We start from the raw sequence: 16393 nt of genomic DNA, 5'->3' as shown, positions 1-16393 counted from the left end.
TCACGTGCAAGTTAATTGCAAACAAAGGTATTTTCTTCACATGACTGTCACCTGATTCAGTTACGTCCCTCCCTCTACTCCTTCCACAACTTTATTGACTGTTTTGTTGAGGACACAACTTACAGGAAGTAGGTTCACTTCAAGTGAACTTTGTGGGGGAGGTTATTGTTTATACAGTGTTTTGTCTCCATATTGTTTACATTTCCTGCTTTCGAAAACATGGTTTAACCATGTTATTGTGTAAACCAAAAATGTGTACATTCCAGTCCGTATTTTTTTTTTTTTTGTAAGTCAATGGGAAACATTATACTGTATAGCTTCACTTAACATATACGGATTGGTGTGTCTGCTCATGCAGCCTTGTCAATGAGTCCTCTCTTGTCCATGACCCATGGACAAGCCTGATGCTGCTGCAGGACTGGTTAGGGACCTCCGCAGTGCAAATGTGGTGTCCCGATCAACTAAGGAGATAACTGGGGCGTCCTCATCTGCCTCTGCTCCGTCGGATCAGTGCTCTGAACATACAAGCAGTCTGTTTAACCAGCGTGTCAATAACAATAATCATTGCCATGCTATGGCACAGCATTGAACAGTGTTTGCAATTGAAATATTGCATGCGATAGTCTCCTGTGGGTACTAAAAAGAAAACCGTGTTAATAAATGTGAATAACCCCTCACCTTAAAGGTTAAAACACCCCTCTTTTTTCATTTTTCAAATAAAATAATGTAGACAAAAATAAACAGTATATCGCCATGTGTCCAAACTATTAAAATATAACTGTCAAGGAAAGAGTGTGTCCAGCAAGAAGGACATAGGTAAGAGCAGAGCTGCACCTGACACATTTCGCGCTTAGTTGCGCGTGGTCATATTGGGGGAGATTTATCAAAACCTGTGCAGAGGAAAACTTGCCCAGTTGCCCATAGCAACCTATCAGATTGCTTCTTTCATTTTGAACAGGCCTTCATAAAAATGAAAAAAGCGATCTGATTGGTTGCTATGGGCAACTGGGCAAGTTTTCCTCTGCACAGGTTTTGATAAATCTCCCCCATTGTGATTGCTTTATAGAAAATGACACCTTAAAATACTTTAGAGATAGGTCACATGTTCATGATGTAAGAATACTGAGTAATAACAAAGGACAAGTAGAAAACCTGGAATGGAACAGACATAACAAACTCACTTGTAGGTAAAGAGTTATGTGGCTGTACTGATTAACAGACACTGACAGCAGGGATAATGTATGCGTGACCAGAAAAAATATGCAAGTGCTAGATAGAAACTGTTCCATAATTAAATCATCACTAGATATAATCGGGGACAAACAATGTATAATAAGTATATACCCCAATCAGGGCCGTTTGAAGGAATTTGGGGGCCCCAAGCAAAATGAGCATGGAGCCCCCCCCCCCTCCCCTTGATGTTCATGCACGTCACGCTCTAGGGCCGGCATCAGGACGTTGTAACGCCAACCCTTGAATTCTGGGAGTGCGACGTGAGCGAATGTTGATACGAGGCCCCCACATTAGGTGCAGCAGAGTTCCCCCCACATTAGGTGCAGCAGAGTTCCCCTACATTAGGTGCAGTATATAGTTCCCCACATTAGGTGCAGTATATAGTTCCCCACATTAGGTGCAATATATAGTCCCCCACATTAGGTGCAGAATAGCTCCCCCACATTAGGTGCAGTATAGCTCCCCCACATTAGGTGCAGTATAGTTCCCACACATTAGGTGCAGTATAGTTCCCACACATTAGGTGCAGTATAGTTCCCACACATTAGGTGCAGTATAGTTCCCACACATTAGGTGCAAAATAGCTCCCCCAAATTAGGTGCAGTATAGCTCCCCCACATTAGGTGCAGTATAGCTCCCCACATTAGGTGCAGTATAGCTCCCCACATTAGGCGTAGTACAGTTCCCCACATTAGGCGCAGTATAGTTCCCCCCCATATTAGGTGCAGTATAGTTCCCCCCACATTAGGTGCAGTAGAGTTCTCCCACATTAGGTGCAGTATAGTTCCCCCACAGGTGCAGTACATAGTCCCCCACATTAGGTGCAGTATATAGTCAACCACATTAGGTGCAGTATATAGTCCCCCACATTAGGTGCAGTATAGTTCCCCACATTAGGTGCAGTACAGTTCCCCCACATTAGGTGCAGTATGTTCCCCCCACAGACATACAGCCTTCAGCCATATACAGTGTATGGCTGGAGGCTGTATGCCTGTTTACTGCCCCACTTCAGTATTCCGACCACCGCTTCGGGGTCATGATCTACTGCTATGGCCCATAGCCTATGATCGTGACCCCGGAGCGGCGGTCGGAATACTTAAGATGACTTGCTGCTGCCCACTGGTCACTTACCTACCATGCGCACGCATCCTCCTCACCGCTCCGCTCTGTTGCCATGGGCGCTTGCACGGGACGTCAGTGATGTCCCTGCGTGCGCTACTTCCCGTCGGCCCCTACGTTTTTAAAGTTAACGCAGGGCTGGCGGCCGCACAGAGGTAACCGGGGCATCCTTGTGTCCCGAAAAGATTTTACGGGACACAGGGATGTCCTTAATAGTTATGGGGGGAATTGCCCCGTCGCTACAGGACGGGCAAGCATCTGCTCTGCTCGGGGCCCCACAGCAAGGGGCTGTTTTCTTAATCCTACTCCTGCTGGATTTCTGACCATTACTGCCCCTTCCCATAAGGTGTTTGGTCCGTGTTCACCCACAACCTCATTACCGCCTGCAAGTTTTTTATTGGGTCCTGCAGGATCTCAATCCTGATGCAAGGCTTTAAATTATATATCTCTAAAAGATAATTTAGATTATATATCTTGTACTGTACCTTTAAATATGCCTGCCAGAGAGTTATGTGTAGTTATTTAGAATTGGGCAGAGTGTTTATACATCACTTCCATTTTTATATCTAAAGATTAAGTATTTGCCAATTGTTGATATCATTTGTTGTGAGGTTCTCCTTCAGAGTAATACCATGTATGGGAAATATTGAACTAACCTATGTAAATGACATAATACTGTGACATAGTTACTAACTTATGTGACTCGTAGTTCTACTATATGTAGTTACTAATTAAATGGTACCTGTAGTTAGTTATAAAAACTAATATGTTATAGATTAGCCTATTTGAATTACCTTTCTAATGTACTTCTTAATAAAATGTTGTAACTTTGTGTTCTGCTGCTCCAGAATCTCTGGCGGAATTCCGATACATAGCCTAAAAGTTTGACCATCTCCTTCTGGTCCTGCAGGCATATTGTCTCCTGCAGCAGCCTGGCAGAAACAAAAGTCAGAAAATGCAGGTGGGACCTCAGCCCAGCACAGTGTATAGACTGTATAGAGCTGAATGATTCAGCTGCCTTTCCCTTTGGTTGAGCTAGACTGTAGGGTCATGATGCCGTCAGTGCATAGTGCTGAATATTGTGCTGGATATTTCTGTTCCCTTTGCAAGCTGCTGGGCAGAGCTTACACAGTAGCGTTCAGAGCAGAAGGGGTGGGTGGGGGGTTGCGGTCTCATGCTCTGCCTTATGCTAAATTAATATTCTTTATCTAACAAATGTGTCAGTGATATATATATATATATATATATATATATATAAAATCGTTTATTATATAATCATTTATTATGATAAATGCTGTGGCTGTGATGACAAGTTATCAGGTTATTGGTTGCTATGGGAAACCGCTTGAAGGGTTACCTGTACTGTGTTATGCATAAGGCCCAAAGCTTCTTTTTATACTGAAAAGGTTGTTACAAATGCCGAATCAGGCTCTACAAGGAGATCGCTAGGGGAAGGGGGAGGTGGTCATGTATGGTTGGGGAAGGGGTTCCTGCCGGGGGGGATAGGGTAGCCCAGGGCAAATTTTTTGGATTTTTGTCTACGGCCCCTGAATATGGTCTCTAGGAGAGGACAGTCCATGGGTCACCTAGCCTATACACCAGCAAGCCAAAAAATAGAGGCTACAACCTCATTGCTGGCATGGGTAGGCAATTGGAAGTCCAGATATGGATAAACTATGCAGTGGTCCCTCAAGTTACAATATTAATTGGTTGCAGAACGACCATTTGTATGTTGAAACCATTGTATGTTGAGACCATAACCCTATGGAAACCTGGTAATTGGTTCTGAAGCCAAAATGTCATCCAAAAATAGGAAAAAGTGATGATTAAATATTAGATAACTAATACAGATAAAGCAAGTCCTTACATATAAAAGTAAGAAGGAGCTGCTGGGAGCTGTAAATCACTGTCTATGTAGAGGACAGGAGCTTCTTCTGGGTCCTGTACACACAGTGTCCTCAAAAGTGTAAAATGGAGCTGCCCCCACCTGGAGCAGCTATCCCTGGCACAGGTAAAGATTAGTACAGAACATGTAGTACCTCCCTGTACTGTAGGGGGCACTACCAGACAGCCAGTCAGTGCATACACTTCAGTAATACAGATAAAGAGTACAGAACATGTTGTACCTCCCTGTACTGTAGGGGGCGCTACCAGACAACAGTCAGTGCATACACTTCAGTAATACAGGGGTTTTACCAGTAAAATTCCCATTCCGATTGCTCGGTTCTTCCAGCCATTGACATGTTTTGCAGATCTGGACTGTCCGTAGCATTGTATGCTGAGTCTGGTTTCAAGTTACAATGGTCCAAAAAAGACCATTGTATGTTGAAACTATTGTATGTTGAGGCCATTGTAAGTTGAGGGATCAGTGTACTTGCTTAGATATATTGCCATTATACATATATGGATGCCAGTGATGTTTCCAGTTGTAGAGCTCTGCCAGGCTGCATCATTAGGACCTCGATCCGGAGCAGGTAAGGGGACCGGCGCCATCACATTGCTGGAGTCCAATTAGCACCCTGGGGTAACCGGCATGTTTCATTATTCCTTTATTCCACTGATTGACTGGGTTGCCACTGCCTGTCATTAGCAGTGAGGTCCCAGCTACTGATAGTAGCCATCCCTCACTGCCTTTAAAGAGAGCGCAGCTACTGCGTTGACTATATAGTCACTTAATGCTCCAAGTTGTACCTGTATGCCCTGGTGACATCCTTACGACCCCCCTTGGGATTGGTGGCTTACATGACAGACATAGCTGTTTCAGCTGACAGTTCTTTTCTATAGAAGGTGCAAGCAATGAATGTTTATACCTATGGGGAGAGGGAAATAAACTGCCATAATAATCTCCCACAGAAGCAACAGAACAGACACACGTAAATCCAACATGCTGATTCTCCTTTTCCTTGACATCTGGCATTGAGCGAGAGATAGGAAACCCACATGCACTCCAGATCTGACCAGCTAATGCTGTCAATATAACTTTATGATCAACTTTCTCATGTTCTCTCTATAGCTGTTTTCTTTTGTCTGTGTAAAAAATAATGAAAAGTGTAGCTATCGGATATAAAAATATGTATGTAATACAAAAGAACAACCACATTGCTGAATGCTCAACACGTACCGCTGCTACCTGTATAACCTCCACCAGCATTCGAATGCAGTGGACAATACAGCAAATATACAGCACGTGTGACCCCACCCAAAGGAAGAAAAATATGCCTAAATGACTCCATTTATGAGAACATAGCCTTTTATAGACTATACAATGTTCACCAAGGAAACCAGGTTTAGAAATAGAAAGAGAAGAGAGACTCTCCACACCTAGCATATTTACAGGCTATAGGGCAAAAGTGAAAAGTAACAGACTGGATTCTCGTCATGCTCAGACCCCCCGCGATACCGGTGCAGCCCCCCCGCATTCTGTGCCAGGCGCTGCTTCCGAGACGGTCACGCTTCCTCCATTCATGTCTGTGGGAGGGGGCCGCTGTGTACCCATGGTGGGCTCATTGACTGTAATGGAGCAAATCCAATCTCCTAGTCAGTGCACTGATAGAATGACCATGTAGGCAATGGTAAGTGATTCTATAGGTCCAGCACTTGTGTGTGTTGTTAAAAACACCTAACCTTTATTATAACCGGTAAAAAAAAAAAGACAAACCATAGTAACTGTTGTTCCTTGAGTTTGTGTACATTGTCAGAGTCAAAGCATTTCAAGTCGCTCCCCTGGACTCTTGTGACTAGTAATTGCCTTGGTCAGGACAATGGTGCTTATAGTTTAGCTTCACGCAGCTCAATGAACTATGTGGCCCTTTAAATTCATCATTGTTGGCTGCACATCCCGTTTACACAGTGTGATACATGGCCGATAACAATGATTTTATCTGCCACACAAAAGATGCGATCAGCCCAAGAGTGTTTCCTTTTACCCTTTGACCCAGGCAGACTGTTAAAAACAAACCTGTCTAGCGAGGTGTAAAAATGGTATAAACATAAATCTGGCACACATCATGTATGACATATTTTTGCTTATTAGATCTACCCTAATGCTTCAACCCATGAACGATATACACAATACTTCAGTTGGGGGAATTTATCAAGCATTTTACATATCTTTTGGTGTGTAAAAAAGGCGCAAATTTGGTGCACTAATGGTTTTGCAACTTTTTTCTTTACCAGACTTGCTTACTTGAAAGATTTTGCCCTATGACTTTGCAGTGGTTGTAAATATTCGGGCAGATTTATCAAAACCTGTGCAGAGGAAAAGTTGTCCAGCTGCCCATAGCAACCAATCAGATTGCTTCTTTCATTTTGCAGAGGCCTTGTGAAAAATGAAAGAGGAGATATGATTGGTTGCTATGGGCAACTGGACAACTTTTCCTCTGCACAGGTTTTGATAAATCTCCCTCATTGTCTTTTCTTTAACCCCTTCCCGCCCCCAGGACGTATGCATACGTCCAAGTTGCTAGCTTGTTGCTCTGCGCTGCAGGAGATCACCGACAGGACCTGGCTGTCAATCACAGCCGGGGTCACGCCGGTCCTGGCAGCATTAACCCCTTAAGGACCAAGGACGTACCGGTACGTCCTTGGTCCTGCTCTTCTGATATAACGCGGGGTTACACAGTAACCCCGCGTCATATCACGGCGGGCCTGGCGTCATAGTGAAGCCGGGACCCGCCTCTAATAGCGTGCAGCACCGATCGCGGCGCCGCGCGCTATTAACCCTTTAGCCGCGCGCTCAGAGCTGAGCCGCGCGGCTAAAAGTGAAAGTGAAAGTTCCCGGCTAGCTCAGTCGGGCTGTTCGGGATAGCCGCGGCTAATCGCGGCATCCCGAACAGCTGACAGGACAGCGGGAGGGCCCCTTCCTGCCTCCTCGCTGTCCGATCGCCGAATGACTGCTCAGTGCCTGAGATCCAGGCATGAGCAGTCATGCGGCAGAATCATCGATCACTGGTTTCCTATGAGAAACCAGTGATCAACATAGAAGATCAGTGTGTGCAGTGTTATAGGTCCCTATGGGACCTATAACACTGCAAAAAAAAGTGAATAAAGATCATTTAACTCCTCCCCTATTAAAAGTTTGAATCACCCCCCTTTTCCAATAAAAAAAAAAAAACAGTGTAAATAAAAATAAACATATATGGTATCACCGGGTGCGGAAATGTCCGAATTATAAAAATATATCATTAATTAAACCGCTCGGTCAATGGCGTGCGCGCAAAAAAAATTCAAAAGTCCAAAATAGTGCATTTTTGGTCACTTTTTATATAATTTAAAAATGAATAAAAAGCGATCAATAAGTCCTATCAATGCAAAAATGGTACCGTTAAAAACTTCAGATCACGGCGCAAAAAATGAGCCCTCATACCGCCCCATACACGGAAAAATAAAAAAGTTATAGGGGTCAGAAGATGACAATTTTAAACGTATTAATTTTCCTGCATGTAGTTATGATTTTTTTCCAGAAGTCCGACAATATCAAACCTATATAAGTAGGGTATCATTGTAATCGTATGGACCTACAGAATAAAGATCAGGTGTCATTTTTACCGAAAAATGTACTACGTAGAAAAGGAAGCCCCCAAAAGTTACAAAACAGCGTTTTTTTTTTCAATTTTGTCGCACAATGATTTTTTTCCCTGCTTCACCGTAGATTTTTGGGCAAAATGACTGATGTCATTACAAAGTAGAATTGGTGGCGCAAAAAATAAGCCATCATATGGATTTTTAGGTGCAAATTTGAAAGAGTTATGATTTTTATGATTTATTTTTATGATTATCAACTGGCTCGGGAAAGTTAAACAGATTTGTAAATTACTTCTATTAAAAAATCTTAATCCTTCCAATAGTTTTTAGCTTCTGAAGTTTTCTGTCTAACTGCTCAATGATGATGTCACGTCCCAGGAGCTGTGCATGATGGGAGAATATCCCCATAGGAACTGCACAGCTCCCGGGACGTAAGTCATCAGAGAGCAGTTAGACAGAAAACAATTCAACTTCAGAAGCTAATAACTATTGGAAGGATTAAGATTTTTTTAATAGAAGGAATTTACAAATCTGTAGAGATATATATATTAGGGCTCAGGGTTTGAGACAACTGGACAGGTAGTATTTCAAGTAGTATTTCAATTTATTAATTATATAATGTGACAATAGAATATAAGATAAAATGTAAATAGCAGCAACTGCGTCTCACAGGGCAACTATTAAAAACTATAACGTGTATAGTACAGTATATAAAATAAAAATACTTATGTAAAATTGTTATAAAAAATAGAGACCACCATAAACATATATAGGGAGAGGGATCTGGGTGGGAAAGTCTTAGTCCATCCACAATAGTCCATTATCTCCTCTCTTAAAAAAGTCCTGCTAATATAGACAGATTCCGGTATTTTAGAAACCAATAGCAACCATAAGGTTAGTAACCCGTAGCAACCATTCAGATGAGTCCGGCTATCGTGGTAGTTTGCAATTCAACACTTTAGTAGAAGATAAACTTGCTAATTGCAGACAATATTCAACATATAAAGCTAGTGTGCAGTCACTGTTAATATGCATGCATATTTGTATGATACTTTGCATCTCACTGCTCCCGGACACTGATGCGCTGAACTTCACGTGGATGCTGCGATCTCCTCCTGTTGCGCTGTGAAATCCCACAGTATGTTAGCACTGAGTAGCTCTCTTGGCATGAGACAGCATCACCGGAGACTCGGCCGTCTCCCACGATGGTGATACTGGTAGATGGTGGGTTGCGGGTGGTGTTGTCGCAGCGGTTTCTGCGGGTAAGAACGTACATATGCCGGTGGCGTCCTCGTGGCAGCGAGGCGTGGATGTTTCCTTCACCGGGTGTCGGGTGATTGACAGTTTATTTTCCGGTATCGGGCTGCTATTTAATGAGCAGGGCAAGTGCACTGGTGGTCTCAATAGGTATTGAGGGGACGCTGGACGCATTTCAGGACTGTCTCAGTCCTTTCTTCAGCAGCTAAGAATAAGTATGAAAATTATATACACATGTTATAGTTTTTAATAGTTGGTGCTGCGCCTACACAAGGGCCCTGTGAGACGCAGTTGCTGCTATTTACATTTTATCTTATATTCTATTGTCACATTATATATAATTAATAAATTGAAATACTACTTGAAATACTACCTGTCCAGTTGTCTCAAACCCTGAGCCCTAATATATATTTCTACAGACAAACTTCAATTTGACACCTTGGGTATAGGTGTCTAATTAGGTAGCCCGGGTTTATTTGGTGGGTAGTCGGACAAGAGCCTCTCCAACTCTTCTATATAATTTACAAATCTGTTTAACTTTCCGGAGCCAGTTGATATATATAAAAAAGTTTTGGCCTGGAATACCCCTTTAACCCATACATGCGCTGATCAATACTGATCAAGGCATCTATGGTGTTGACAGGGGGAGAGTGCTCTCCCTGTTCACCAACGGCGGTGCCACGATACAATCGCGGGGTTGCCGTTGGTTGCTATGGCAGCAGGAGGTCAGATGATGACCTCCTGTATGCCTGCTACGGAAGCCTCTGAGATCCAGCTACAGGCTGGATCGCACAGGCTGTAGTGTGTGCAGCCCATCAAGATATACTGTTCTGCACTACAAATGTATTGCCGCATAGTATAACCTGTAAAAAGTGAAAAATAAAATAGGTTCTTCAATAAAAGTATGAAATATAAATAAAATAAATTCCCCTTTCCCAATAAAAGCCCTGTATTATCATAAAGAAATACAAATCATACACATGTTAGGTATTGCCATGTCCGTAATGACTTGTTCTATAAAGCTATAATATAAATGATCCCGCACGGTAAATGCCATTAAAAAAAAAATGCAAAATTCGACAATTTTGGTGCAAATAGCGGAATAAAAAAGACCAAAAGGTAGCACGTATCGCAAAAATGATACCAATAAAAAGTACAGCTTGTCCCGCAAAAAATAAGCCTCAATCAATGGAGTTGGACAAAAAATAAAAAAAGTTGATAACACAAAAAAGAAAATAAAAATAATTTTGCTCAGAAAAGGAAAAAAAAACATAAAACGCTATATAAAATGGGTATCGCTATAATCGTACCAACCCACAGAAAAAATATAACATCACTTTTACTGTGCAGTGAACACCATTAAAAATTATTTTTTCCAGTTTTTCACAATATTTTGGAGTTTTTCACAAAAATGCACAACTTTATATAAAGTACAATATGTCATGAAAAAACTATCTCAGAATCGCTCCACTCAGAAAAAGCTACACATGTCAAAAAAATTAATAAAAAGAGCCTGTTCATTAGGATAAAAAATGGGTCCGTCCTTAAGGGGTTAAATGGCGCAAATGTTGTCGTAGAGGGCTCCAAGTGGCGCAAACCAATTCCAGCAATCTTTACACTTACAAAACTTGATTACAACATTTTTACAGAAGCAAAAATCTCACACATGTGCACGTGCGCAAAATTTATCACACCACGTGCGACTTTTCATTAATCAGATGCACGTACACATAACTCGAGCCTGATAAGTTAGTTTACACAGAGGTAAGTTTCCACCAGTGTCTCAAGGAGATAATACAAAGCTTCAGAAAGGATGCTGGGGTGAGTGTATGTGACATCAATGCTTTCTTCTTCCTGATAGGTCCTCTTCAAATACAGGCCCATTCTATGTGAGGAGACTAAGCAAATATCTTAGCTATGGGTATGTTATGGACTGTTTTTGTATACCAGCACTGTCCCAGAAGATGTCACTTGGTGGTGTGGCGTTGTGGTTGGCAGGCGGGACAGGAATTGTGGGGGCCGGGTATCTGGAACTGGTAACATTGTGGCTGTTACTAGATCTTGGGGACACAGAGGCCTTTACTGGGCCAATGATATGGGGACACCTTGGGGGCGGTACACCATCGCTCTATAAAAGGTTATTCACAAAAATCACTTTAGTAGAAGAGAGCAGCACTCTTATGGCTGGCCCCCTCATCTGGACTTCACAGGTCTCCAGGATTTTACCATTAAAGGTCAACTGCAGCCTAATATAACTTCCCCCCGATCTCCTGTACGGAGCCATGGCTCTGCCGGAGTCCCGCTGCAGCTGCCGGAGCTGCGATCGCGCCGGTCCCAGCCGCATTAACCCCCTAGATGCCGTGATCAGGATGGATCACGGCATCTATGGTGTTGACAGGGGGAGCGCTGTCCTCCTGTTCGCCAACGGCGCCGCTGCGATACGATCGCAGGTCGCCGTTGGTTGCTATGGCAGCAGGAGGTCAGATCATGACCTCCTGTATGCCTGCTACGGAAGCCTGTGAGATCCAGCCAGAGACTGGATCACACAGGCTGTGCTGTGCGCAGCTGATTGGGTCATACTGTGCTGCACTACAAATGTATTGCAGCATAGTATAACCTGTAAAAAATAAAAAGTTCTTCAATAAAAGTATGAAAAAAAAAATGCCCCTTTCCTAATAAAAGTCCTGTATTATCACCAAAAAAGATCACAAATCATATACATAATAGATATTGCCACGTCCGTAATAACGTGTACCATAAAACTATAATGTAAATTATCCCGCACAGTGAACATCATAAAAAAAGCGCAAAATTCGCCAATTTTGGTACAAATAGCGGAATAAAAAAGATCAAAAGGTAGCACGTAGCAGGTAGCACGCAGCACAAAAATTATACCAATAAAAAGTACAGCTCATCTCGCAAAAAATAAGCCCTTACTCAATGGCGTCGGACGAAAAATAAAAAAGTTACAGCTATTGGAAAATGAATGGCAGAAAAATTATTTTGCTCAGAAAAGGAAAAAGAACATAGAAAACTGTATAAAATCGGTATCGCCAAAATCGTACCGACCCACAGAATAAATATAACATCACTTTTACCGCATAGTGTTCACCATAAAAAAAAAACGCCAGAAATTTTCCAGTTTTTCACAATATTTTGAAGTTTTTCACAAAAAATGCTGCATGTGTCAACAAAAATGCACCAGTTATATAAAGTACAATATGTCACGAAAAAACAATCTCAGAATCGCTCTGCTCAGAAAAAGCATTCTAAAGTTATTACCATTTAAAGAGATTCTTATCAAATGTAAAAAAAAAGAGCCTGGTCATAGAGGTAAAAAATGGGTCCATCTTTAAGGGGTTAAAGGGTAGCTCCCACCATCCTTTTTTTTTTTTTTTTTTTTTTTTTTTTAATCTGTCCCTGCCTATTGCCCATCTATCCCTAACCTCCTCCCTGCCTTTATTTTTTTTTTTACATATTAAAAATGCTTTTTTGTCTGCCTGGTAGTGTGCTCACTACCAGGCAGACTTCCCCAGCAGGCGTGACGTCATTGATGCCTGCTGGGGGGGACTTCCGCCCTTAGTTCACCTATTCAGTGTACCTCCAGCTGTTTCCCCACTACAACTCCCAGCTTACTCTGACATCTATTGGCTGTCAGGGCATGCTGGGAGTTGTAGTTGGGAAACAACTGGAGGCATACTGTATAGGTGAACACCGTATCTGTGATGGACGCACAACCCGCTCCCCACCGCGCAGCCCGCAACCACCCTGGCCCCACCGCGCCCTGCCGCTCAACCCACTCCCGGGCAAAAGAAAAGTCACAGCAGCCCACAACCAGCCCCCCCCCCCCCCCCCCCCCCGGCAAAAGAAAAGTCACAGCAGCCCACAACCAGCCCCCCCCCCCCCCCCCCCCCGGCAAAAGAACAGTCACAGCAGCCCGCAACACCTCCCCCCGACAAAAGAACAGCCTGCGCTCATCCTCTTCCTTCAAAGCGCTCGCTCCCACTGGTCTTATTGACAGGCAGGGAGCGAGCGCAGCCTAACTGAATTCAAGTTTGAAGTCACGCCAGGCTGCAGCCGGACACTAGGAGGGAGACCCCTAGTGGCCGGTTTTTAAATGTAAATTAAACCATTTTAATGAAAAAAATAATAATAATAAATGTATATTAGAGATATGTTGTAGTACATAAGTACTACAACATATAAAAAAAAAAAATTTGGGTGACAGTGCCCATTTAAGGACCGGGCCATTTTTTGCAAATCTGACCTGTGACATTTTATGCATTAATTACTCTGGGATGCTTTTACTTATGACTTTGATTCCAAGATTGTTTTTTTTCGTGACATACTTTAAAATAGTGGTAATTTTTGGTCGATACAGGTACACCCTTGGTGCTTAACTACCAGGACGCAAGGGCGTACCTGTACGCCCTTCATCCCCAACAGGTTAAGAGCAGTGTTTCCCAACCAGGGTGCCTCCTGCTGTTGCAAAACTACAACTCCATTGTCCGGGCATGCTAGTAGTTGTAGTTTTACAACAGCAGGAGGCACCCTGGTTGGAAAAACAATGATTTAAAGCGTGATCTTATCTGATGGGTTGTTTCCTAAAGATGGTCCAGAGGGTAAAATACGCCATATCGGTCATGGTCATTTTGCTTCCATATTTCCCATAGGGATATTACATAGTAAACCACAAGGGATCTTACTATTAACCCCCTTATTACTAAAATACATTTATTATAAAAGGAGATAATGGGGGAGATTTATCAAAACCAGTGTAGAGGCAGAGTGCTGCAGTTGCCCATAGCAACCAGTACAATTATTTCTTTGAAGACAATCTGATTGGTTGCTACGAGCAAGTGCCCCACTCTGCCTCTACACTGGTTTCTATAAATCCCCCCAATGTCTGTTCATGACCAAACGTACCAACAATGTGACATACATCGAGTAGGTAAATGATGCCATTTTCTCCAGTGACAATCATAACTGGATGTGTAGTCACAGAATAATACAATGGGGGAGATTTATCAAAACCTGTCCAGAGGAAAAGGTGCTGAGTTGCCCATAGAAACCAATCAGATCGCTTGTATCATTTTTCAGAGGACTTTTCAAAAATGAAAGAAGCAATCTGATTGGTTGCTCTAAGCAACGTTTCCTCTGGACAGAATTTCATACAACAATCTGTGCTAAGAACTAGTCGTCCCATATGTGTCCCCTGATACATTTTAGAATGAGAAGAATTTGAAACACAGGCTTCGAGAAAATGGCCGCCGCAGAAGACCTGGACGTCTCTACCCAGTGTTACCCTTGGTGCTGGGAGGTGATTGGATGATCCTCTGACGTCACTAACAAGCGTCTTCCGGCGCCGTCAGCTGTGGTCGCTGCTAGCAGGAGAGGCTCAACGGTAATGGTGCGAGGTATTGGTGTACAGTCTTCTGTCTCCATGATGGCTGCTTCCATAAGTGACTTTTCTAATAGACTACTTTCTATATAGGGTATAATGCATGTGTAGCGACAGCCCTGGATAGAGCATGTTTAATAACGCAGCAGCAGTGTGAACACGGGCCAACCACAGATCGCCAGGACCCCCTTTGTCCTCACACATTTTATATCATTGCCCCCACATAAACTCTTGGAGTCAGGTTCTCTTCAGGTGTTTTCCAACCAGTGTGCCTCTTCGGCTGTCCGTGCATGCTGGGAGTTGTAGTTTTGCAACAGCTGGAGGCACACTGGTTGGGACACAATGCGGTATATGCTAGTGTTGAATACATTTACAATAAGTTCTTCCAAAATTATTTTGATAACTGCTCATAATTGGAAACAACAAGATGCTTGTTATTTTGATGGGAAATCATGGTGCCTATTGTTTTCCTGGTAAACCTGACAGTATCTGCATTATTAGAGCCATAGGGACACATTGGGCGCCTCTAGCTAGGGTGAGAGCGCGGTGCCTTTTTCTGGCTTTTTAAATGGTATACCAGGATTTTATTTCTTCAGCCTTTACCCCTTGGGGACGGAGCCCATTATGACCCTAAGGACGGGAGCATTTTTTGCACATCTGACCACTGTCACTTTAAGCACTAATAACTCTGGGATTCTTTTACTTTTAAATTTGATTCCGAGATTGTTTTTTCGTGACATATTCTACTTTATGTTAGTGGTAAATGTTGTCGATACTTGCATCATTTCTTGGTGAAAAATTGCACAATTTGATGAAAAATGTGAAAATTTTGCATTTTTCTAACTTTGAAGCTCTCTGCTTGTAAGGAAAACAGACATTCCAAATAAATTATATATTGATTCACATATACAATATGCCTACTTTATGTTTGAATCATAAAATTGACGAGTTTTTACTTTTGGAAGACACCAGAGGGCTTCAAAGTTCAGCAGCAATTTTCCAATTTTTCACAACATTTACAAAATCGTAATTTTTCAGGGACCAGGTCAGGTTTGAAGTGGATTTGAAGGGCCAAAATATTAGAAATACCCCATAAATGACCCCATTATAACAACTACACCCCTCAAAGTGTTCAAAATGACATTCAGTCAGTGTTTTAACCCTTTAGGTGTTTCACAGGAATAGCAGCAAACTGAAGGAGAAAATTCTAAATCTTCATTTTTTACACTCGCATTTTCTTGTAGACCCAATTTTTGAATTTTTACAAGGGGTAAAAGGAGAGAAATCACCCTAAAATTTGTAACCCAATTTCTCTCGAGTAAGGACATACATCATATGCATATGTCAAGTGTTCGGCGGGCGCAGTAGAGGGCTCAGAAGGGAAGGAGCGACAATGGGATTTTGGAGAGTGAGTTTTTCTGAAAGGGTTTTTGGGGGGGCATGTCCCATTTAGGAAGCCCCTATGGTGCCAGAACAGTGGACCCCCCCCCACATGTGACCCCATTTTGAAACTACACCCCTCATGGAATTTAATAAGGGGTGCAGTGAGCATTTACACCCCACTGGCGTTTGACAGATATTTGAAACAGTGGACTGTGCAAATCAAAAATTTTATTTTTCATTTTCACAGACCACTGTTCCAAAAATCTGTCAAACGCCAGTGGGGTGTAAATGCTCACTGCACCCCTTATTACATTCCGTGAGGGGTGTAGTTTCCAAAATGGGGTCACATATGGATATTTATTGTTTTGCGTTTGTCAGAACTGCTGTAACAATCAGCCACCCCTGTGCAAATCGTCTCAAATGTACATGGTGCACTCTCCCTTCTGAGCCTTGTTGTGCGCCCCCAGAGCACTTTGC

The 16393-nt window shown here is 42.7% G+C and overlaps 1 protein-coding gene across 4 annotated transcripts in view; it reads left to right on the top strand.

The window, feature by feature from the left end:
• Positions 1-5: 5 nt before the first annotated feature.
• Positions 6-16393, top strand: part of EMC4 (ER membrane protein complex subunit 4) — a 28907-nt gene continuing 12519 nt past the window's right edge. Inside the window, exon 1 of one of the 4 annotated variants that reach the window (XM_056528472.1) lies at positions 6-27. Coding sequence is in view for 3 of the 4 variants with exons in the window: in XM_056528451.1 (XP_056384426.1) it covers positions 14576-14594 (19 nt within the window). In the remaining variant the exon portion in view is untranslated. The other 3 variants (XM_056528468.1, XM_056528462.1, XM_056528451.1) reach the window with 3 other exon arrangements.

The sequence above is a fragment of the Hyla sarda genome, chromosome 1 (genome assembly GCF_029499605.1).
Source record: "Hyla sarda isolate aHylSar1 chromosome 1, aHylSar1.hap1, whole genome shotgun sequence".
Taxonomy (NCBI): Eukaryota; Metazoa; Chordata; class Amphibia; order Anura; family Hylidae; genus Hyla; species Hyla sarda.
This window is presented reverse-complemented; position numbering and strand designations above follow the sequence as displayed.